We start from the raw sequence: 21,603 nt of genomic DNA, 5'->3' as shown, positions 1-21,603 counted from the left end.
ATTTGCCTAGCGGTTTGTGAGCTTGATATGATTTAAGAGTTAGGTTATATTCAAGAAATCATAAGGGAAACATTATTTGTGAAAGGGGAGCTTACGAAGATCCAACCCTTGATCCTTATGTTTAATTTAGCATGAAATGCCAGCAAAGAACTAATGTGTAAATTCTCTCATATGAAGCGAAGTTGATAATAACTAACTTGTAAAATGTCTTCAAACTTTGAGAGAAGAATTATAATATGTTGATATTGGAATAAATCAACTTGATAAACTCCTTGATTGTTACTCGTTGCTTGCTACCACTCTAGGGAACTTGAACGGACAACCTTTCAATTAATCTGGCCTCGCCGCAGCGGCCGCATGAAACACGGAGAAGGATTAATATTTGACCGGCGCAAACAAAAATTTATTCCCCTTGACAAATTAATTTTCTTATCGATACAATCAATTGAAATCTTCTTCTTTCCTCAGGTGGAGATTCTTACACTTCTTCACACCCTGATCGATCATACACAACGTTGCTTTTCTACCTACGTTACGTTCAATTGAAAGAAACGTAACGACGAAATCATGGCTGTCGAAACTTCTCTACCGGCATTATTGACCACTCTTACTCAATCATTGAATTCGGCCATTGAATCAGCCCCAGAGAGCTCACTTATTAAGCCTCCCACTGATGGTATCTCACTCCTAGATGTGAAGAATGAGCTTCTTTTATCATATCTTCAAAATCTAGTCTTTATCATAATTCTCAAGATCAGGAACCAAAAAGAAGATGTATTAGACGAGGATGAAGAAGAATTGGATAATGCGGTGGTGAAGAAGTTGGTGGAATTGAGGGTATACCTTGAGAAAGGCGTTCGACCACTGGAAGGTCGACTAAAATATCAAATCGACAAAGTACTCCGGGCGTCCGACGATGCCATTCGAGCTCTTGCGCCTGCATCGAAACCAGTTGGAACTAAAGGTGATGCGCCAAGCGATGAAGATGATTCAGAATCTGAGGATGGTAGTGATGCAGATGGAAATGAAGCACCTCTTGAGAACCCGCAAATTGACGATCTACAATATCGACCGAATCCGTCATCTCTTCTTAGACCTGCCGCTGCTACAGAAGATGATTCGAAGCATTCATCTGATGGTATCTACAAACCTCCTCGCATCACTGCAACTGCCATGCCCACCACCGAGCGTCGCGAGAAGAAAGACAGAAAAGCGAACAAATCTGCAACCTTGGATGAGTTTATCAATACAGAATTGTCTGCTGCTCCAATTGCAGAGGCAAGTATCGGTTCCAACATTATAGCTGGTGGTAGAAGATCGAAGAGTGACAAGGAAAAGAAGGAGGATGATGAAAGAAGAGAATATGAGGAGAGAAATTATACCAGATTGCCAAAGGAAAACAAAAAAGACCGGGCGAAGAAAAACAAAGCGGGTGGAAGACAAGATGCTGGATATGGTGGTGAAGAATGGAGAGGATTGGGTGAGGGTATTGATAGAATTGAGAGGTTGACAAAGAGGAAGAGTGGTAGCGGTGGTGGAATGAAGGATGTTCTAGAGAAGAGCAGGAAGAGGGGTGTCGAGGATGGCCCCAGAGGCAGTGGTATGCAAACTGGTGAAGGTTTTCAAAAGAGGTTCAAGATGTTGGACGGTAGAGGAAAGGATCGAGGTACCAGTAGAAAGTAGGGGAAGATGGCAGCTTTCCGCCTCATGGTTGGTTCCAATTATTGTTATTTCAAATGTATAATATTCGGATTAGGTTATGATATTAAAAAGAAGCCAGAGACTATGCATCATCTTCCGAACTGCGATGCAGATCCGCATATACAACCCCTTTTTTGGTTCATTGGGCTCTCACTTTGGCACATGAATATGAGGGACTTCGGGCGAGATATTATCCCAAAGACTGGATGGGATCTAAGACCTCGCCACATCATATACCTAGTAAGTACGAACCATCTCCGGTCACGAATGAGGATCGGAACATTCACTACATCACATCACATCCAATGCTAAATGTCTTGATTTTTGATGTTAGTTCTCAATAGTCTCCACGCCTTCAACGAACAACGATCTTTGACATGTAGCTCAGTGACATAACTCAGTACCAGCGTATTGGATCCTTCAGCAATCTAAGTTTATTAAATGGTCTGGGTCCAAAAGGTTCGCGAGTCCGTACAAGTTCATCAGGGAACCTTAAAATCAAAGTAGAACCTGGAGGAAGACCAATCTCGTTAAAGATCAATCAACATCATAATCTAGCTATTCTTTGTACCGGCATCACTTGATTTCGTTTTTGGAATGTTGTGAAGGTTACATGAGTGAAATTGTCAATGTCTATTTTCTCTCTTTCTCTCTTTATTTCTTTCTTTCTTTGTTTGTTTCTCTTCTGGGTACTCCTCTCTACTAAAGGAAGGATGTGAATGGAAGTACATCCGCTCTCGACACGCTTTCAGTCAGTTCACTTATACGTCGTCTCACTAAAGCTACCTATTCCTGCATTTCCACACTGTTCAATGCATGCATGGCACATGATATTTATAGTTTGAAATGTGAACACACTCGACATCTACCGTAGTGTAGCTGTGTTTCAATCTCAATTGTGGGATCGCTAATAGAAGGAATCAGATTCAGTGGTAAGAACAGAATATTGCAAATAAAATGGGGTCGATATCACCTCAGTCTTAGGGGCTGCAGGATGATTTTCACACCAAGGGTTTCATTGGGAATTTCTATTTATATCGAAACAGGAGTTTCCCTTTCTTTATAATTCGCTATGTACCGCCATAAATGTTTGGCTAGTACCACATACTTACATGATTCATGGCCCAAATGTAAGGCTCTTAAATGATGTGTGCAGTACATATCAAACTGCTTTAAAAGCTCAAGAAAGCCTGTGAGTCAACCAAGACATACTGTTTCACAAGTCCAATATCATGTGATCAGAACGATTCGGCAATACTCAAGGGGGGTTTACAAGTGGTCTCTCTCCTTGGTATTTACACTTCCAAAATCCGATTAGTGGTCTTAAATACCCGTCAGCAGCGCAAATCACTATTTATTTTTGATGTTGTTTCGAATTAGGAAAGCTACTTTTCAAACATGAAAGGATTCGTTAATTGTTTTCCGGAGATAGCCATGTTCCGCAATGAGGCACTCTCCGAAGCTAAATATAATACAATCTAAACCAATTCGGCAAATACCACATTTTTATGTTCGTCTTCTGAAAAGATGAAGAAGTCGTACTGGAAAATGGAGATCTCCAACCAACTTTGAAATCTACATTCAAGCTTTGGTGCTGTTGGTCTCTTTTAGATTACCTTGCGTGGTCGCATGGTTATTTAGTAGCGATGGTTCCTCCCTCCCAAACCTTCAAACTACACATTCAACTTTTCGCCCATACACAACTTCTTCAAGCGACTGAGCCAAAAAGTATAACTCCCGTTACATATAGGTTGACAAGTTAGACTATCAAAAGCATCTTATATCTCATCTTGTGGAAGGCTACTGTCATGACTCCATTAATTTTCCAGCGTGCTGACCCTTTCGATGCTTCTCAAATACCGGACTCGGTTGCTGCAAAGATCGGAATTGCTCCTCCTCCGCCGGGGGTGACTCCCAACTTTGTGAATCCGGCCAATACACGGCCTCTCCTTTTGTCATTTTGCGGTATCGGTTTCGCCATGATAGCATTATGTGTTATCATAAGGATATGGGTCACTTTTAAACTATCACGTCCCATAAAATGGGCTTGGAGCGATGTTGGGTTCACCCTCGCTATTCTTGCAACAATGGCCTCGTATATAATTCTCACGGTGAGCATCATTCCATTTTATTCCTTCAATACCTAATTACAATTGAGAAGCTTCTCTGACTTTACGATTATCTTTTAGCTTGCGTCGACGGGTTTTGGCCAATTTGGTATTCACTCATGGAATGTCTCAGTGTACAAGATTTTGTCATTTCGCAGTCGTGCCGTAAATGCTAGTAGCGCATTGGTACCTGCTATATCATCATGCCTTATCAAAATCACTATCTTCTTAATGTATCTTGAGCTCTTTGCTACTCTAAAAACAATAAGAATATTGTGCTTTATTGGCATAGGAGTCACTGCAATCTTTTACATAATTATCATCACCCTCAACGCACTTTGGTCCTTTCCACTTTCAATTTATTTCATCGTGGATAATGTTATTAAAGGGCAATCACTTAACTTACCAAAAGGCATTTTTGGTCTAGTGATTGATCTTTATCTTTTTCTCATACCGCTGGTGGCAGTAAGCACCTTGAAAACCGCGACTATACGGAAGAAACTAGGTATCTTGCTTGTCTTCAGCACTGGGGGTTTGTAAGTTTTACTTTACAACGAAATAAGACGTATGTTAATAATGAACAGGGCCATTTTATCCGCGACCTTCAGCGTCTATTGGCGCGTTTATCTTCAACTGCATAGCGACCGTATGTGGTATCTTACACCTCTATGGATTGTCTACATCACCGAACACACTTTTGGTCTTATTATTGCAAACACAACACATTTCGCAAGATTCTTCCGGTGCTACGGGTCAGTAATCGAATATTATTTGTGCTGCCGATTTGCAAAAAAAGGGGAGCAATTTGAGAAATCTGAGAAGAGAAGTGAGGAATCCAAGAAAAGCGAACCAGTGGAAGTTAAAACCACTATAAAATTATATCCGGGTCTCGATGTCACAACGGTAAGAGGAACAACGGGAGGGACCATGCTTAGCATTCAAGATGAGCAGACTAAAAATGAACAAGCATCAACAAATCCGCACCCGGCTGGTGGATACTCAGCGGGAACTCACTGGGCAGAGCGACAAAGAGATATACAGGAGAGATTTTGTGATGAGTAGCAAAGATTTAACCATAGTTGATTGGAAAGAAGTAGCCAGATTAGTTGCCATCTGTGCGATTGTTTGAGTCTGTTAGTTTTTCAATTATTTCTACAACAAGGGCTGCATCTTACAACGTCAGTGATTGGATTTTAGATCATCTCATGACGTGTTCATCTTGATACTTATTATTCATTTCGAGCCATTTTGATTTTTGGTCATTGATTCTTTGATCTTTGAACCTCTGAATTACTACAGGCATTCATTTGTACTTTTCAGATGTGATAGGTCACTGATAGCCGGTTGCAGACAAAGAAGTATTGAATTGCCTGCCACTTGAATAATCACATTTGCCATTGGGATAAATGATGTTTTTATTGAAATGTAACACTTGAAACAAGAAGCCAATTTATGAGTAGATTCTGTTCATGGTTATACATAACGTGCTTGGCTAAGCGTATGCATACATACTACTTCCTCTTGCTTACGCTAACTTTGTTTGTCATCTATGGTGGAAACATTGTTTTGAAAGTATGGCAGATGCACTAGCTGTGGTGGATGATGAGGCAAGGACAATTGGCAAAATAAGTTATGATACCACAGGACAATTGCTATCGTTGATTGAGTTTTACGAGCCGCCTTCTCTCTTGTAATAGTGTAAAAAAAACAAATACTAATTTTCATTTCTAGGCGAACGATCTCGCTACACCTTTGGGTGGTCAGTCCCTGCCAAAAGGTATAGCCGACCCCTGGGAAAGTTTGCATCTGTCGATCATCGAATATTGGGCAATGAATCAAAAAGCGGGTTAACACCTCGGGAGGATTATTCGGAATCTAATCGAAGTAACAAGAGGCGCAATTGGAAAGAAACTTCTGATGAACTGGAAAGATATCAAACAAAGACATTCGACGGTTTCACAGCATTCGATCTTCACACCGTGAAGTGCTTGGTAGTTATGGATACAGATATTTTTCTTCATAGTCTACGGAACACTATTCATCCTTGTTTCGAGAAAAGTAAGTTGGTGACAGAAGATGACATGCCGAAGCATAAGGGAGCTATACCAATTCTCGGAGACGAAAAAGGTTTTTGGATGGTGAGTATTTACACTAAACTTCTTTCGCACAATTTACACTTAGGCTAAAGTTTCGTTGCTCTCTCACTAGGCAGATAATCTAGTTGTGCGGAGTCTATTGAAGCCCTGCTTACAGTTGGTAACAATGATTTTCCACAGCGAATGCAAATACTCGTGGTGTGTTTAGTAATCTAATTCGAACCATAAAATACAAAAGCTGATGTATCTCCTAGGCTAAATACACTTCTCAACGACAATGCCGAAGGTGTGCCCAGAAGCATTAAAGGAATTAAATTGCAACGATCCTTCTCCAGGACTCATGGTGAAAGAATCAGCCGCTCTTCCCCGTAAGCTCTTCACAGCTCGATCCAAAACATAACATCCAAGGTTATATTCGGATTTCGCAGCGGGTGTGAGGATATTGCAACTGGTTTGCCTCGATCTCGTACAAGCCGTAACGCAATAACAAGAAACCATATAATTTATGATAGGATTGAGGTGCTTGTTTCTACGGAGTTGGCGCAACCTCTTCTGAAAGATGACTTGACATAAAGCGAAAATTGGGTTGTTTAGATACTGAATATGTGATCGCCTATTGATATCTACGTACAGGACGGAAAACCGGTTGAGAATTGCGACTACTTTGGTTTATGAATTTGCAGTAAGTGGCGAGGTGAAGGACAGATAATCGAACTCTTTATCTGACCTGCAATGTGACTTAGCATGCTATACGAAGGTTAATTTTTGACGAGGTGGATGATTGTGATGACCCAGCGGCCGAGGGCGAAAATGAGCCTTACTTTGAAGACGAACCTCTCGCCGAACTAGGATACTCGCTTATTGAGAATTTAAGTCTTCCCTTATCACGAAAGTATCTGAATACTAATTTCATAAATAGATCTGGGGAGATCAACCCGTGTCTCTCATGACCCAGATGTATAATTGTGGTGGTCCTGGTCTCCCTAATTTGGGTATCATCAAGACAAGCTGGTTCATCGACAAGAATAAAACTTGTCAAACATCTAGAAAAGCCCCATCAATGAATTGAGAACCAAAAATAGGTCAGACTGATAAATTTCACACGTATGGTTATTGGCTAGTGCCAACGCAGTGGTATTCAAGTTTTTTCACCGAAGGATTCTGGGAAAATGTCAGGGAATTCGGGCCCGAAGCAAAGAGGATAAAAATAGAGAAACGAGGGGTGAGATACCTCTCAAAAGATCATCCTGATGCGAAATATCAGATAGATGATGTGGCATCAGCATTGAGTACGGGTGGCCTTACGGACCACCTCAAACTAGGAGGTAGATCGAAAGATTTATAGTCGCGAACAACGTATTGACGAGAATCAGTAAACAGCATGGTTTTGAGACAGGAAGTCATGATCCAGTAGACTATCTCAACATAAAACCTCCGATAGTGACTCACTCATGTCCAAGGTGGAATGACATTACTGAAAATTTATTTAGCAATCGTGGACCATTGGACTTAGCATTAGATACTATGGAACTTTTATCGGAACCAACACTTTTTCGGTACATCAGAGTTCATGGAGGTATCAACCTCACATCTTTAGAGTTCCGGAACTTTTTAGGCTTTGCTAATGAGAAACGATAATTACTTTTGTGAGTTTCGATATTCGTTAAGCGCTACATGTCAACGGTTTATGAACAAAACCAATTGTAGCTAATTTCAATATTCATAGATGGGAACCATTCCCTGGCTTCGGGATTGTGAAACGTATTGCAACAGGTTGGCCACCTCCAATAGGTAGGCCTGATTCTGTATCTTGCCGATCACCAATTGGCGAACCAGACGAAGAAGACATGGAAACTCTGGACAATCTGATGTCGGATGAAGCGGTCCAAGAAGCGCTTTATGAATACTGTGGTGAGTGCAGAGACCTAGACATAGAGACCTTTATATTGTGGCTTGTTCATCGATTCCAAACGGAAGAATTTGACGGGAGGATGCGGATGAGCAATTTCAGGATGTAATCTGGGAGACTGTGAGACAAGGTGGTGCATACTTCACGTAAGTAGCAACTCACAACCAAAAAAATGAAATGGATGGGAGTTTATCGTGTTCAGTTGGCTTCACTAATCGATTTGGAATCATTAGACTTGGCTCAAAGAATATTGTTCGACTCATATACCCCGTTGAAGAGATAAGAGCGGAGAAAGCAGATGCATTTACAACAGAAAGGATGAGAGCGATAAAAGAAAGAGCGGAGGAAATGTGAAAACCCGGAGAGGCCATTGGATTTTATCGATGACTGTCTGACTAATTGATGGCCGACTTGAACCCTGGTTATTTGAACATTTTAAAATCAGCCGCAATGGTCTTCATCCTCGAACTCTACAATTGTCTAGAAACATTGAAAGAAATAGTGATATATGGCCACGAACATGTTCCGGAGTAATTTGGATACCAAACTGCTCATACAAAGCCTAATTGACTTTCATCATATTTCATTTATATGGATCTAATCCCTTGGAATCTTTGTTGGTACATGAGGTCTTGTACCAATCTTTAGAGGAATCGGCCTTCTTCCCCTTGAATACGCACTTGCAGTCTTCCCAGTCAGATTCACCACCAAAATTCTCAGCACATGGATTTCCTATACTCAATTATCACAAACTACCAAAGGGCGTCGAAGGAACAAAGCTCGCTCGCCATGCAGACAACCTTCAATTGAGGAGGTATAGCCATATCGTTTCTTACATTCTGAAGCTCTTTTCCTAGAATTGTGATGTCTTGTATCCAGCTATCACCATGGTCATACTCAGACTCATACTCCATTTCTAAACTTCCGTATTTCTCATTTTCGTAAGCGTTCTTCAGTGGGCAATCGACACATGCCTTCACGTATCGGGACCATCAAAAACATCGAACATGATTCCAATTCGATCCTCATGTATCTTCATGCTCAGAACTGCCTTTCCCCTTGGGGACCACCCTTCTTGTATGTACGATCGCGCATTGTTAAGCAACTATCACAATCAATAAAGTGGAACCTCGAGGGCAAGGTCAATGAGATGAATCCTATATATACATCGAGGTCACCTTCAGCCGTCTTTTAGCCAGTAAAGTGAGATTCATGACACCCCACCTACTCAAATGCGATTTTTATAATTTGATGAAGTTGAAGGTATGAATAGGTCGCGGGCACAGAGAGAAGTTCTGTAATGGTGGGATCATCACTGCTAGTGAGGCAAACCAGTAGAAGATAATTGTGGGCAATATCCTGGTATCAATGAGATTATGATAAATTGATGGAGTATGTAGGAGAACATTACGTTTGGAGCATTGTATATTTGGGAGTCGTGACTTCAGCAATTGGTTCAGTGGGTTCTATTGCTTCTCCCGCGGGTTATTTTGATGCTGCTTGAGTTTGTTTTCAAACTTTGATAGATTGTTTTGTTTTATCGACAGGATTCTTACGAGAACTTGTACTGTGCGTCTTTGTATCTTTTGGCATGATGAAAATTTTGGTTCATAACAAGTACAGAGCGTTGTGATCGAGAAGAATTGCAAGTTGGGATTGAATGGAGGATGGCGCGTTTCCAAAGCGAAATGCGCGACAATCACGTGATTCTGTAAAGCCAATGTCAGCTTAAATAATCATAGACAAGGCGAAACTTTGGCAATTTGTTTTGATCGTATCCAAGTGGTAAATAGCATTTTCAATGAATCAAAATGCTTAAGAGTCTCCGACTTAATACTCGAAGGCGTCCTTCGTTCTGTATCCTCTTTAATACGAAGTCACTCGAACCTATCATGATCGGGAGAACTTTCTCGAATGTTATTCACCCTCTTCTTGAGCTAGCTAACTTTCAGTAAGGAATCATCAATATTGAATCTAAAGATTTTCAAGAACAGCTTTCAAAGCCAGGTCGCACATTTGCATCATCTACGGTGGCAAGTCGTCGCTAGTCAACACCTATTCACATTTTTTTACTCTTGCGCAGCTATCTCATTCTTAGTCTGTTCCTTATCTTCGTGATGTATAAAGCTATTTCTTTCTCAGTCGAGAGTTGAGTTCTATAGTTGGTCTCAGTTATTGTCCAGTACATCAATGAATCTTACCAAGGGTCACTGTCAGAAAAATCCAAACACCAAAATTCTAAACCTCAATCAAAATTCAATATCAGAATAACAGCGCAATCTCTCTTTTGAAATTCTAAATTTTGATAACTCCACCAATAATCATTTCTTCTTTTCAATTAGAAAATGTTCAAAATTTTCAAGTCAAGGCGTGATCAATTTTTAAGGAGAGCCAATTTCGACTTTCCTTCGTTTTCGCGTGCTTGGTGTTCGACTTTTCTGACAGCCGCGAACCTATCTCCACCTTCTGAAGGACGCCCGTCAGAACACTCATCAACCCCTCAATTTATTAATTTTGGGGACTACAAGGAGTCATTATTCTCTAAAGGTACTTCAAAATCGAAGGACTCATCCTGGGACGACTTGCATCAAAAAGATTGTTAATCGTCTGCATTGCTTGGAGTCAAGCTCCACAATACTGTGCATTCCATCAAATTGGCATCTTGATTCGTTGTTGTTCGTCGGCCCATCTTTCGAAATGCTGCATTGGCGAGCTGATTTTCTTTCATTACTCGTCTCCATCTATCTATCACTTTCGCGCCAAAAAATATACTAGACTACGGTCACATGCACTCCTTTCTCTACCGGCTCTGCAGGATCTGGGTTGGGGGAACGATCAAACCTTTCTTGGTGGAATCCAGAGGTGAGGCCGTTGATTTGTCTCGTACCTAATTATGGGAAATCTAATGTGAATTCGATAATATTAATGCGATGGTTCCCTTTTCAGTTTCGAATAGGCATCATTGGCGAAAAAGAACCTAGCTCTCGGTAGATTGGAAAATACATTATCAAAATAGAATTGATCCAATGAATCCTTTCTGTCATCATCTTTGTTGTCAGTCAGTGTACAACAATCCCACTACCCAATTCATTTGCTGCTTCAGTAGATCTATAAATTTTGCAACTTCAGCTTCTAGAAGCACGAAGCAAGTGAACCTTTCAACAATTGTCTACATGTTAATAACATTCAAGTTTTGCAGATGTTCCAACAACAATTCGAGAGATGAGGGGTAATTTCTTGAGTTATATTGAAAACTTCCAAATCATGAATAATATTCCGTCGGTCCCGAAGTATATATTGTACAGCTGACGCGTCCACAATTTGCACTATACATATCATCAATAGTTTATGCAGGATCACTCATGGCAAAGCGAACTTCAATATTTTTCCGTAGTCGGGAATTGACATCCGTCCATGCATGCAAAAAGGCAATAAGAGACTAATAAGTGGGGTGTTCGCAGTTTACCGAGGTGGGGCTGCAGCGAAGGCAAATAACCTATCCAGCATATATAACGGCCTGCGGGTGGCTGAGACCCCCCAGATTACAGATCTCACAAAATGTGTATCCGCAAAATTTCCCTGCGTCTTCGTACATTGGATTTTGTTCAAGAGATAGAGCTCCACAAAAGCAGGATGAGAATTTTTGGGATTTACCAAATGCATTGACGCCCCTGTGGTACGTGGCTAGCTGCCAGGTTTATATAAATTTCTCATGTATAGCCCACTTCTTGAGCTGCATAAGGAACGCAATATAAGTATGTATCTTGTAGTGATTCCAGTGCGCGTAGTAATCCTGTACACTATCCGATATGACTAAACGATCAGGTATCATAGATATATCTCAGATCAGTGGCTGAAAGTATGACTTCACGTGTGAGGTATGCTTAAGCTTAAAGTAAACATATCATTAGTCGCACATGGCATGAAATTTCAAATCGCATCCATGGAGTAAGTGGCTCCTTATACATACAGACTGGCTTTCTTAAGTGAGAAGGACTTATTCAACAATCCTTATCTCTGAGCAATCTTGTCGAACATATTAAATCTGAAGTCTTTCCACAAATTGGGATCTAGTAAATGCTCGGACTTCTCTAATTAACATAAACATGGCCTGCACCGATAAAGAATCACTGAGCCAATGATTCGAGTATTCGAATTGCAAATATGCAAACCTATGGAAAATGCAGTAGGAGACGATAGTACATGGATGCATGAACTTTGACTCAAGCATTATTCCTACAACGCCTCGAACGCCTCCTTCCGATTATTCAAGGAAGGTTTATGCGGATTGTATGCAGCTTACTAAAATTGATTCTCAGCCTCTAAATCTAATGCAAAGTAGTGGCACAAACTGCCTGAATGGCTTCCATCATTACGTGATTCGCCGTTGCATAGCTCTCGGGCTAACTTTCTTCTGGCTATGGCTTCGAGTTGGATATGCAAATACAAAAGAAAACCTCCGAGATCCGAGTGCAATCCGAGCATCATCGAAACTCTTTGGGAGGCTAGCCTAGCATGGGAATATTGGAATCTACACAGGTTCAAGATAAGCAGTATCAAATCATAGGCTGGTGCAAAAATCGGCTTGAAATGGTCATGATTGTGTTCAGTTAAGTTTAACGCAGTTCCTGTCATCCCACTCTCACTTTAGGTCGAACGCCAGCTCTCTTGTCACCCTTAACTGCCGGGATACAAGATATAGAGTCTAGAATTTTATCAGATATTAGATGCGTTAGTAGACTGCATGTAGAGCCTGCTCATGCAGCGCCAGTTGATAATTTGATATCAATACGGTTATACTTGTCTGACTTATGGAAAAGGAAGCAGGAAAAGCCTCACCTGATGCCAATCTGCATTGCCTTGTTTTCTTCATATATGAAATGCATTAAAGTTTTGTTTTCAATATTTTGACGAAATCGTTCACTTTCTCTTTCGCTTCGTGCTCCTTTCCTGCAATGCACTTACCTGTTCTCCTTCGGGTATTGATCCTCGTACCATTTGTTCTTGCAGCTCCAAAATATGGAGAGTCATCTCTCACCAAGAGATGTGTGAATTCTGCGGATGATCGTTCATGTTGGGGAGACTATGATATATCCACCAACTATTACAATGATGGGCCAGACACAGGTGTCGTCAGAGAATATTGGTGGGATATAGTCAACACAACTGCAGCTCCGGATGGAATTGAGCGTGTAATTCTATCTGTTAATGGAAGTGTGCCTGGTCCGACTATAATCGCCGACTGGGGAGATACAATTGGTAAGTTTATCCCCTCTAGCAAATCAACTGGAATACGATCAATTAGTTAACTTTATGAAGTGATACACGTCAAAAATTCAATGCCAAACTATGGTACGGGTATTCATTTCCATGGGATTCGTCAAAACTACACCAATCAAATGGACGGAGTTCCATCAATAACGCAATGTCCCATCGCCCCTGGAACATCTTTCACTTATACTTGGAAGGCAACCCAGTACGGATCATCATGGTATCATTCCCACTTCTATGTACAGGCTTGGGATGGCATCTTTGGTGGTATACAGATCAATGGCCCTGCGACAGCCAATTACGATGAAGATTTGGGCACTTTAACTCTTAGTGATTGGTCTCACGTAACAGCGGAAGTTGAGGCTGTTGCGGCGCTAGCTGCACCTCCAACACTCGACAACGGACTCATCAATGGTACAAATACCTACAACAACTCTGGTACCATCGTTGGTTCGCGTTTCGAAACAACTTTCAAGAGTGGAACTCGATATCGAATTCGGCTTGTCAATACTGCAGCCGACACGCATTTCAAATTTAGCATCGACAATCATACCATGGAGGTGATTGCGGCTGACTTTGTTCCAATTGTACCGTATACTTCTGATACCATTGCCATCAGTATGGGACAAAGATATGATATCATTGTCACTGCGAATGCAGCAGTTGATAATTATTGGATGAGGGCAGTTGCTCAAACTGTCTGTAGTAAAAACGTCAATGCGGATAATATTTATGGTATTGTCAGGTATGACAGCACTTCTACTGATGATCCAACTTCTGTTCGTTGGGCAAATGCTTCAACTGACGAACTTTGTGAGGATGAACTCATGACTTCTCTTGTTCCATACGTACCAATTGTAGCATCGGATTCTCCGGCAGAAGAGGATGAATTCTCTGTTATCATCAACAAAACTAACGGTGTAATTTGGCAAATGGGAACTCATTCTTTCCTTAATCAGTGGGATTATCCGACACTATTACAGTCTTACGAAGGCAATGATACATGGGCACCAGAACAAGAAGTTTATCAGTTACCAGTAGCTAATGTTTGGGTTTATTGGATAATTGAAACAACAAATGCCCAATCACACCCCATGCACCTCCATGGACACGATTTTTGGGTTTTGGGCCAAGGTACTGGAACTTACGATTCGACAACGGCCAATTTGACATTAGTCAATGCACCACGAAGGGATGTCGTGCTTTTACCAGGTTCTGGATGGGTAGTGATGGCTTTCTACACAGATAATCCAGGAGTAAGTTTATAAATTCATATGTGCAGATTCTTTACTTCGAAAATTCAGATCACTAACATTATTTCTCACCACTCAGGCGTGGATTATGCATTGTCATATTGCTTGGCATACTTCAGAAGGATTGGCAGTCCAAATTCTTGAAAGAGAGAGTGAGCTAGTTGATCTCTTGGACGGCGACTTATTGAATTCAACGTGTGCTGCTTGGAATTCCTATGCTTCAGCTGATAATGTAATTCAACCTGACTCTGGTATATAAGTGAGAGAGCTTGTATTATTCTTTACAGAGCAAGCAGATTATCATTATTATTATTAATATGTTATCCTGGCAGTCGAGAGCCGTGGTAAAATCATACTAATGTTTTGTAGCAATTCTTTGATATTTGAAGAATATAAGTGATATGTGATATTTTGCCTCGTGTTTTGAGTGAAACTGATGAAGTGTGTAGTGTGTCCGTATATGGTACTCGAGATTTAAAAGTTACACCATTATTCTTCGGCTTGTGTTGTAGAACTATAAAGTGACGAAGCGATTGTACCAAAGCTTTTGGGCCATTTCATAGGATATTAGCATGTTGATTTCTATTTGTCATGAATATAAACTACAAAGTTTTGTAGCGCTCTGTCCAATATTTATATGGCATCTTTCCTAAGCCTTGGAATCGCTTTATTGTCATTGTTCTGCCCACTTCCTACTAATGTGTTTCGTCTGGATTTCCAACGAGTTACTTTCCCGTCTCCGGATCGCACACATCAGTCTCCAAAGTAGTTCCATCAATAATATCCCTGTCCACGAGTCCATCTCAGATGGAGATGACATTTACATGGCATAGTTACTTATTCTTTTTAGGCTTCTCGAAAGCCGATCAGAAAAGCTATCCCAGAACATAAAGTCGCTATGAGAAGTTGAATTATGGTATTAGGATTTCGGAATTGTAAAACACACCTGCTGAAAATGCAAGTGACCCATTGAAAAAAAGGCGACTTCTGGTAGCTGAGTGAGTGTGGTGTTAGTTTGTGTATCCACTGGATCAGCTCTATCAAATCTTTTTTTTGGCGGAAGCCATGATTATATGATTGAAAACTTATAAATATTGAGGTAACATCTGCCATGGATCCGTGTGAGGAAGGTAAACGATGCCAGAATAACTCATCAATGTGTGAGAAGACATCTCCAAAATCTAAACATCAGAGCTCAGAATTATGACGATGACTGAATTTCTACGTTCTTCAGTAACTATATCAAATTCCAATATATTATTATATCTTTGGCACTATCTCTTCCTTATAACGCCAAGAATTGTTCATATCATTAACCAGGGTATATATCATAGTGCATATCAAAATCTCAATGTCAGTCACAGTATTACTAGCAATTACGATACTGTATTTGCAGTTGAGGCATCCATACCTTTATCCGAGAACAAATAATGAACAAAGCATTATCATAAATCTATGAAGGAAACCTCTAATTTCCTTTGAATTATATAAGTACCACAAAACAATGCCTTTGTTAACTTACTTAAATGCTCATCGAGTTGCGGAAGTGGATTCACCAACCTTATTACTGTTTCTAATCAGCCCTAATACACATCAACCAACAGATCAAAATCTATTCCAAATAAAATGTCACAAGATACCATTTCAGACGCTATTCCAGGAAAGGGTGAAAGTAACCTTACATTCGGTCTCGAACTCGAATATATTTTCGCTACAGTGGATGCAGATAAGCCTGATCCCCATCCTGAAGATCCTCGCGAGGTAGATGGCAAGAAATTTCCTGATAAAGAAGCTATCAATCGCGATATCCTCAAGAAGTTGACGGGTGTTGGTATACCAGCAGTCATTACGAGTAGTGATATGACAGATGAGGAGTCCATAACATGTTGGATTTTGAAAGAGGATACAACTGTTGGCGATAACACTCTCAGGCCTGCTGAAAATAAGAGTAAGATCTACCATAGAAATGGAATGGAGATGACTTCCCCTCCTTATTATTATACTGAACCTGCTCGGAATGCGATCAGAAAAGTGTTAAAAACGGTAAGAGAAAATTATAGGGTATGTGTTGATGAGACCGCAGGCTTACATGTTCACGTAGGTAACTCGTTCAACGGTTTTCATTTCCTAATACTTCAACACATTTTAGCTATTGCGTACACATATGAACGACAAACAGAATTGATCTTTTCATCAGATCGTGTATCAGGTGAATGGTGCCCCCCTTTTTCAAAAGGTCGTTTTGGTATGGCGAATCCTGACCTCACAAGAGTCGAAGTTGTTGAAAAGATCCTAGGATACACCGATAATGAGTCATTGATTGAAGATTTTGGTGAGTCATTAACGGCAGGTCGCCTCGCGTTCAACTTAGAAGGTCTAAAAACTCCTTACCAAGATGGAATACGCACCATTGAATTTCGACACCATCAAGGCTCTCTTGATCCTGGAGCTATTCTCAACTGGATACATGTATGTGTTAAGTTGGTGGAAAAAGCATGTTTTGCCAAACATGATGAATTGTTGGCGCAACTACGACAAGATATCGCAAAGCCGATTGGATTTGGTGAAGGGGATCTTAGTACGATTGACTTCCTCATGTGGCTCGGCTGCCCAGCTCAAGCCTATTACTATTGTGCCAACATGGTAATTGACAAAAATACTTTTGAACAGAGGATTAAAGATGACACAGCACGTCAAGAAAAGTCCCTCAAGTGGGCTCGTGCTCGTCTCATCAGGCTCGCGAAGGATGCTGAGGAACACGAGGCAAGAGTTGCAGCGCGTCTGGGAAAGGATGGATCCAAAGAATCAGAGCCAACTACAAGTAACTCTGAATCTGCAGATGAGAATGAAGCTGACCAAGACGAAGGAGGCAATGATGGGAGCGGCGATAGCGGGAATACTCCATCCAATCCAAACGAAGATGAGTCATGATGCGTAGTTCATTGCCCCTGCTTTGCTTTCTCCCTTAGCACAGTTGGTGGTCAGCCTAAAGTCAAGCAAACACATTGAATAATAGAAAATAATAAATAATTCCCCAGATCTCTCATTTCTTGTCTTTGATTGTTTCAGAACGAATATTTAATAGTGGTTGAATTGCTTTGCCAAAGTTACACTGAGTGTGATTGACTATGTCGAATTTTGATGACAGTTCTCTAAATTATGTTTTGATGAATTTCAAGTGTGACTTCTGTGTTGTGTGAATTCCTGGAATCTTATAATTAAAGAGCTGAGCAGTCGGTACCATGGATATTTGGAAGCAGCTAATACTCTCGATCTGAGTAACTAACTTAATACATGCGCTTTTTGCCAGGAGCAAATTGGTTGTGACCAGCTTCAACAAGAGCTGCAAAGCAAATAGCTCACGAAAGCGTCTAATGTTAAACGATATAGTAAGCTATAGAGAAATATTACAGTTATTATGCAAGTGCGGGAATTTGGTGAAAGAGAAGAAGAATGCTTAAGTTATTTCCGTTAGTACGACGGGTGGCATACATTCATTCGATCGTACGTCCACTTTCATCCATCCTACTCAAAACCTCCTGGAATTTGCGAGATTAGGCGAGATATTTGTACCCAAAGATTAATAGGAGAAAATGGCGAAGGATATAGGTGAGACTTAAACTCGGTGCGCATGGATCCTCTTACGAATAGATTGAACTCTTACGACTTTGCTTTATTCTCAATTTTGTAGAATGTAAAGAGTGGCCTTCGAAATAGACTCTGTAGTATGATTTAATGTATCGATTCTTAGAGTGAAAATAACTCCCTATGGATGAAACGTCGACGAATGGCTGGGAATGCTTAGATATGATTCAATCCTAGCCGGTAATTATGGAATGAAATTGTATTTGATTATGATCTGAATAGTTGTAGTCCAAGAAATATCTTCAAGATTGAAGTAACATAAGGACACAATTATAATATCTAACCTTGACGGGCATCGGTAGCTTGGCTATCTTACACGATGAACATATTCTTAAACTTGATTCCAAGCTTATTTGGTGGCCAACCAACCTCAAAAATTCACTAGGACAGTTCACCAAAACTAATGTGGTATGTGAATGTGAATTTGTCAAATGCTATTAGTCTTATGCCCCACAAGCTAGAAAAAAGTTGCCGTTCAAAATTATATATACCTGTGCATCAATTCTCTTGAGTCAGATGACAATTCGGATTTGGAAAGAAAACTTTCTATGAATCTTGCATCCAACTTGCTTTTTTTAAATTCAGAATTCCCAATTGAACACTGTCTTGAACACGTTCTTAATGGTGGTTACTTGAACATTTGAAAACATGTACTCATCCCTTACAAAGCTTGATAATCACCACACGAACACCGTCCTGTCATTCGGAATGAACAAACCTCATCATCAAAGGAAACATTATATTGCATCGGCATGTCTCAATTCAAAGGACTCTCCTCCATTGATAACGGCCCACGAAACGTTTTTAAACAACAATGAACCACTTGAGTGACTTCAGAGGAGAAATCCGGCACTTGCAAAAGGCGAATCGAGCCCCTATCTAATGGAGACGACAATCTTTCAGAAATCACATGAAATAGTCAAATCCAAAACGACTAGTTAACCGTAGGGTGCAGACCTGGCTTTAGCAGACCAGCTACTAAAAACATGGTCGATTCGCTCGTGGCGCTCCGTACACCGCTACGGAATTTGAGAGTACTGGGTGCCTACTTAATACTTTAAGGAAAAATGCAATATTTCGGCGAATTTCACCAATGGATTTGCGGATGCTGTTGCCACCGGTATCTACACAAAGTATCGGCGTAGATAATTCCTTCAAGCTATAAAATTTCCCCTACGTAATCAGCTCAATATCGCCAATGAAGAAATATTCGTTTCTTTGATTCAGTAGCTATATCCCGTGAGTCGTCAAATCAAAGTAGGTGGTCGGTTCGCCGAGCATAGCATAGCATTCGGCCGTTTGAGGGATTGATATCAATTGTATCTCCCTTAAGCTTGAAAACTTTCCAAGGTTTTGTAATGACTTGAACAAAATGCAAGTATTTGAACGCGACATTATCTTCTCCACAAATCAATACTCTGGATCATCTAATTCTGTCAACCTTGATGTGCCACCAAAAGAATATTCTCCTTGTTTTGGATAGCAATACTTTCTGCTGCCATGAGCCCTTACTGCAGAATAAATCAGTACTCCTTGCCGGTTCCAGCACCATCTCTTGGGATCATTGTATTACCATGTCGTGTATCGTGGAAGAAGACGTGGTTTGTGAGGACTTTTTTAATTGTTCAAAAAAGGAAGTCTTCAGCGCAACTTGAAGATCATGTGATAATGGTACTGTTATTTAACCTAGCGCTTGGGTTATGGTGGGGACTGCGCTTATTTTTTCTTCCTCAGAGATCCCGAAAAATTTCGTTGTATAAATAGAAGAAAGTCTTTGAAATTCTTCATTTATTCTTTCTATTAATCCTACTTTTTCTCTCAAGCTTTTTCCTAATTCTTTGATTGATTCACATCTATTAGGTGTGCAACAATCAATATTATTCGGAACGGCTTCATATCGCTTCCATCCTTCGACTTCCTATTTATAGGATATCGATACTAGCACAAACATGTCATAAACACACAACAACCCTCCTCTCACCTCCCACCTCCCCAATTTGAAACAATCAAAGATGGACAAAATAATTGATGCACGGTTCGATCGAGTTGAAAAGGCTCTTGTCAATCTCATAGCTTCAATCTCCAAGTACAGTCCCGTACCTGCTTTAGCTCAAGATCTTGTTCTTGCGGATCAAGAGCTTAATGATGGGTTATCACTTTGTACGTCTAGTCTTCCATACCTATTCCGCACTTGTAGCATCTTCCATTTGACCCTATTTATTAACAATCTCTTCACAGTAAACCAACATCAGCAGAATACCCATACGCTTGATACTCTCCATGCAACCTCTGCAGCCCTCGATACGAAAATTCGCGACTTTCTTATCCTTCTTACCAGCACACGAAGTGAACTTCTCAACACCCCATCCTCTGAATATCCAGAGAGCAAGAATCCAGTGGAGTATGAAGAACTTCTTAGCTATGCGCGAAGAATTTCTAAATACACAGCTCCGCCAGAGACTCGATCTTCTAAACCTGAAGCATCATCACCAAAGCAAGAAGAAATTGCGACAAATGGAAGTACTACACCCAGTGTTACTGTGACTGGTAACGGAGCGAATGGAAGCACTATGGATACAAATGTCCCTTCCGTGGCTCCTAATGGATCCAATCCGCCCGCTGCAAGTCAAGACCAAGCATCACAACAGCCTTCTCAGTCGCAAACGGCCCTTGATGCAGAGATTGTACAGGCTCTTAACACGAAGCTCGATGACCGTCCATTCCAGCCATGGGCTCGTGAAGAGGATATCAGAGGGGGCGCATTAGCAAATATCCAAGCGTTGCTTGATGGTGGGATCGATCCTGAAGGATGGGATCCCGAGCTTGAAGAGCAAAAGAAGATTGAGAAAGCTGAAGAGTTAGAGAGGGAGAAAGAGGCACAAAGAGTGAAAGAAGAGGAGAAACATAGAGCGGATATGGAGAGAAGGAATGCTGCTATGAGTGCTGGTGCAGGCGCAGGCGCAGGCGTCGGCGCCGAGAGACCAAAGGTATTCCAACTGGATGAGTTTGATGACGATGATGATTGAGGGTCATTGTAAGCTTTGGTAAGTTCGGTGCTCTTTTCTTCTTTGCACATTTTGATACGAAACTTTATGATGATGGTAAAAAATCGATTAGTCTTGAAGACAAAATACATGGTTACAAATATTACGCATGCGAGCCTCTCTGATTGTTTAGCTACACTTCATGTCAATTATTCGTACTTAAGTTGAATGCAGCTAACAATCTTCTCTTAGATCATGGTGACAGCTCATCACCTGTGTGTCATTATTGCTTGTTGAAAAATCTCGATGACTTTCCCAAAATCTCGACCATCCATATCGTTTCACATCATTTTGATGAGATCTTTGAATCGGACTGCGTACTTCAGTGGGGGAAGAACGTCAACACAAGCTTCACCATACGTTGTCTTAATCGCGATATGCAAAGACCGGACCATTTTCCAGACACAGTACGTTTTCCTCAAACTTTATTTTGACTTTCCATACCACCCCGCAATGATTAGACACGAGTTTCATGCACCACTCATATAGCCTTCGGGTCGTTGATGAGGAACAAACCACTTTTGAGAATGAGCAATGGGATACATTACCTCTTTTAACATGATTTGAATTCTCGAA

The 21,603-nt window shown here is 40.8% G+C and overlaps 7 protein-coding genes across 7 annotated transcripts; 5 read left to right on the top strand and 2 right to left on the bottom strand.

Moving 5' to 3' along the window:
* Positions 1-567: 567 nt before the first annotated feature.
* Positions 568-1,683, top strand: Bfra_004028 (putative sas10 utp3 c1d family protein; the record flags this gene model as incomplete). The annotated part of the gene is made up of 1 exon (XM_037334434.1): positions 568-1,683. The coding sequence occupies one exon, from the start codon at positions 568-570 to the stop codon at positions 1,681-1,683; it is 1,116 nt and encodes a 371-aa protein (XP_037194521.1).
* Positions 1,684-3,509: 1,826 nt separating this feature from the next.
* On the top strand, positions 3,510-4,871 carry Bfra_004027 (uncharacterized protein; the record flags this gene model as incomplete). Its single annotated transcript, XM_037334433.1, has 3 exons — positions 3,510-3,812; positions 3,891-4,345; positions 4,394-4,871. The coding sequence occupies 3 exons, from the start codon at positions 3,510-3,512 to the stop codon at positions 4,869-4,871; spliced, it is 1,236 nt and encodes a 411-aa protein (XP_037194520.1).
* A 512-nt stretch (positions 4,872-5,383) lies between these two features.
* Bfra_004026 (uncharacterized protein) lies at positions 5,384-8,168 on the top strand (the record flags this gene model as incomplete). Its single annotated transcript, XM_037334432.1, is given in 11 exon segments — positions 5,384-5,438; positions 5,541-5,947; positions 6,018-6,103; positions 6,160-6,273; positions 6,289-6,441; positions 6,539-6,587; positions 6,825-6,939; positions 6,988-7,230; positions 7,251-7,461; positions 7,632-7,816; positions 7,969-8,168. The coding sequence occupies 11 exon segments, from the start codon at positions 5,384-5,386 to the stop codon at positions 8,166-8,168; spliced, it is 1,818 nt and encodes a 605-aa protein (XP_037194519.1).
* A 229-nt stretch (positions 8,169-8,397) lies between these two features.
* Positions 8,398-8,728, bottom strand: Bfra_004025 (uncharacterized protein; the record flags this gene model as incomplete). The annotated part of the gene is made up of 2 exons (XM_037334431.1): positions 8,398-8,529; positions 8,612-8,728. The coding sequence occupies 2 exons, from the start codon at positions 8,726-8,728 to the stop codon at positions 8,398-8,400; spliced, it is 249 nt and encodes an 82-aa protein (XP_037194518.1).
* A 62-nt stretch (positions 8,729-8,790) lies between these two features.
* Bfra_004024 (uncharacterized protein) lies at positions 8,791-9,407 on the bottom strand (the record flags this gene model as incomplete). Its single annotated transcript, XM_037334430.1, has 3 exons — positions 8,791-8,872; positions 9,043-9,173; positions 9,333-9,407. The coding sequence occupies 3 exons, from the start codon at positions 9,405-9,407 to the stop codon at positions 8,791-8,793; spliced, it is 288 nt and encodes a 95-aa protein (XP_037194517.1).
* Positions 9,408-12,769: 3,362 nt separating this feature from the next.
* Positions 12,770-17,269, top strand: Bfra_004023 (putative multicopper oxidase protein; the record flags this gene model as incomplete). Its single annotated transcript, XM_037334429.1, has 4 exons — positions 12,770-13,073; positions 13,134-14,341; positions 14,418-14,589; positions 15,987-17,269. The coding sequence occupies 4 exons, from the start codon at positions 12,770-12,772 to the stop codon at positions 17,267-17,269; spliced, it is 2,967 nt and encodes a 988-aa protein (XP_037194516.1).
* A 2,726-nt stretch (positions 17,270-19,995) lies between these two features.
* Bfra_004022 (putative mediator of rna polymerase ii transcription subunit 4 protein) lies at positions 19,996-21,009 on the top strand (the record flags this gene model as incomplete). The annotated part of the gene is made up of 2 exons (XM_037334428.1): positions 19,996-20,143; positions 20,222-21,009. The coding sequence occupies 2 exons, from the start codon at positions 19,996-19,998 to the stop codon at positions 21,007-21,009; spliced, it is 936 nt and encodes a 311-aa protein (XP_037194515.1).
* Positions 21,010-21,603: the final 594 nt, after the last annotated feature.

Source organism: Botrytis fragariae (assembly GCF_013461495.1).
Source record: "Botrytis fragariae strain BVB16 chromosome Unknown tig00000045, whole genome shotgun sequence".
Classification (NCBI taxonomy): domain Eukaryota; kingdom Fungi; phylum Ascomycota; class Leotiomycetes; order Helotiales; family Sclerotiniaceae; genus Botrytis; species Botrytis fragariae.
The sequence above is the reverse complement of the archived record's forward strand: the minus strand, read 5'-3'. Positions and strand labels throughout refer to the sequence as shown.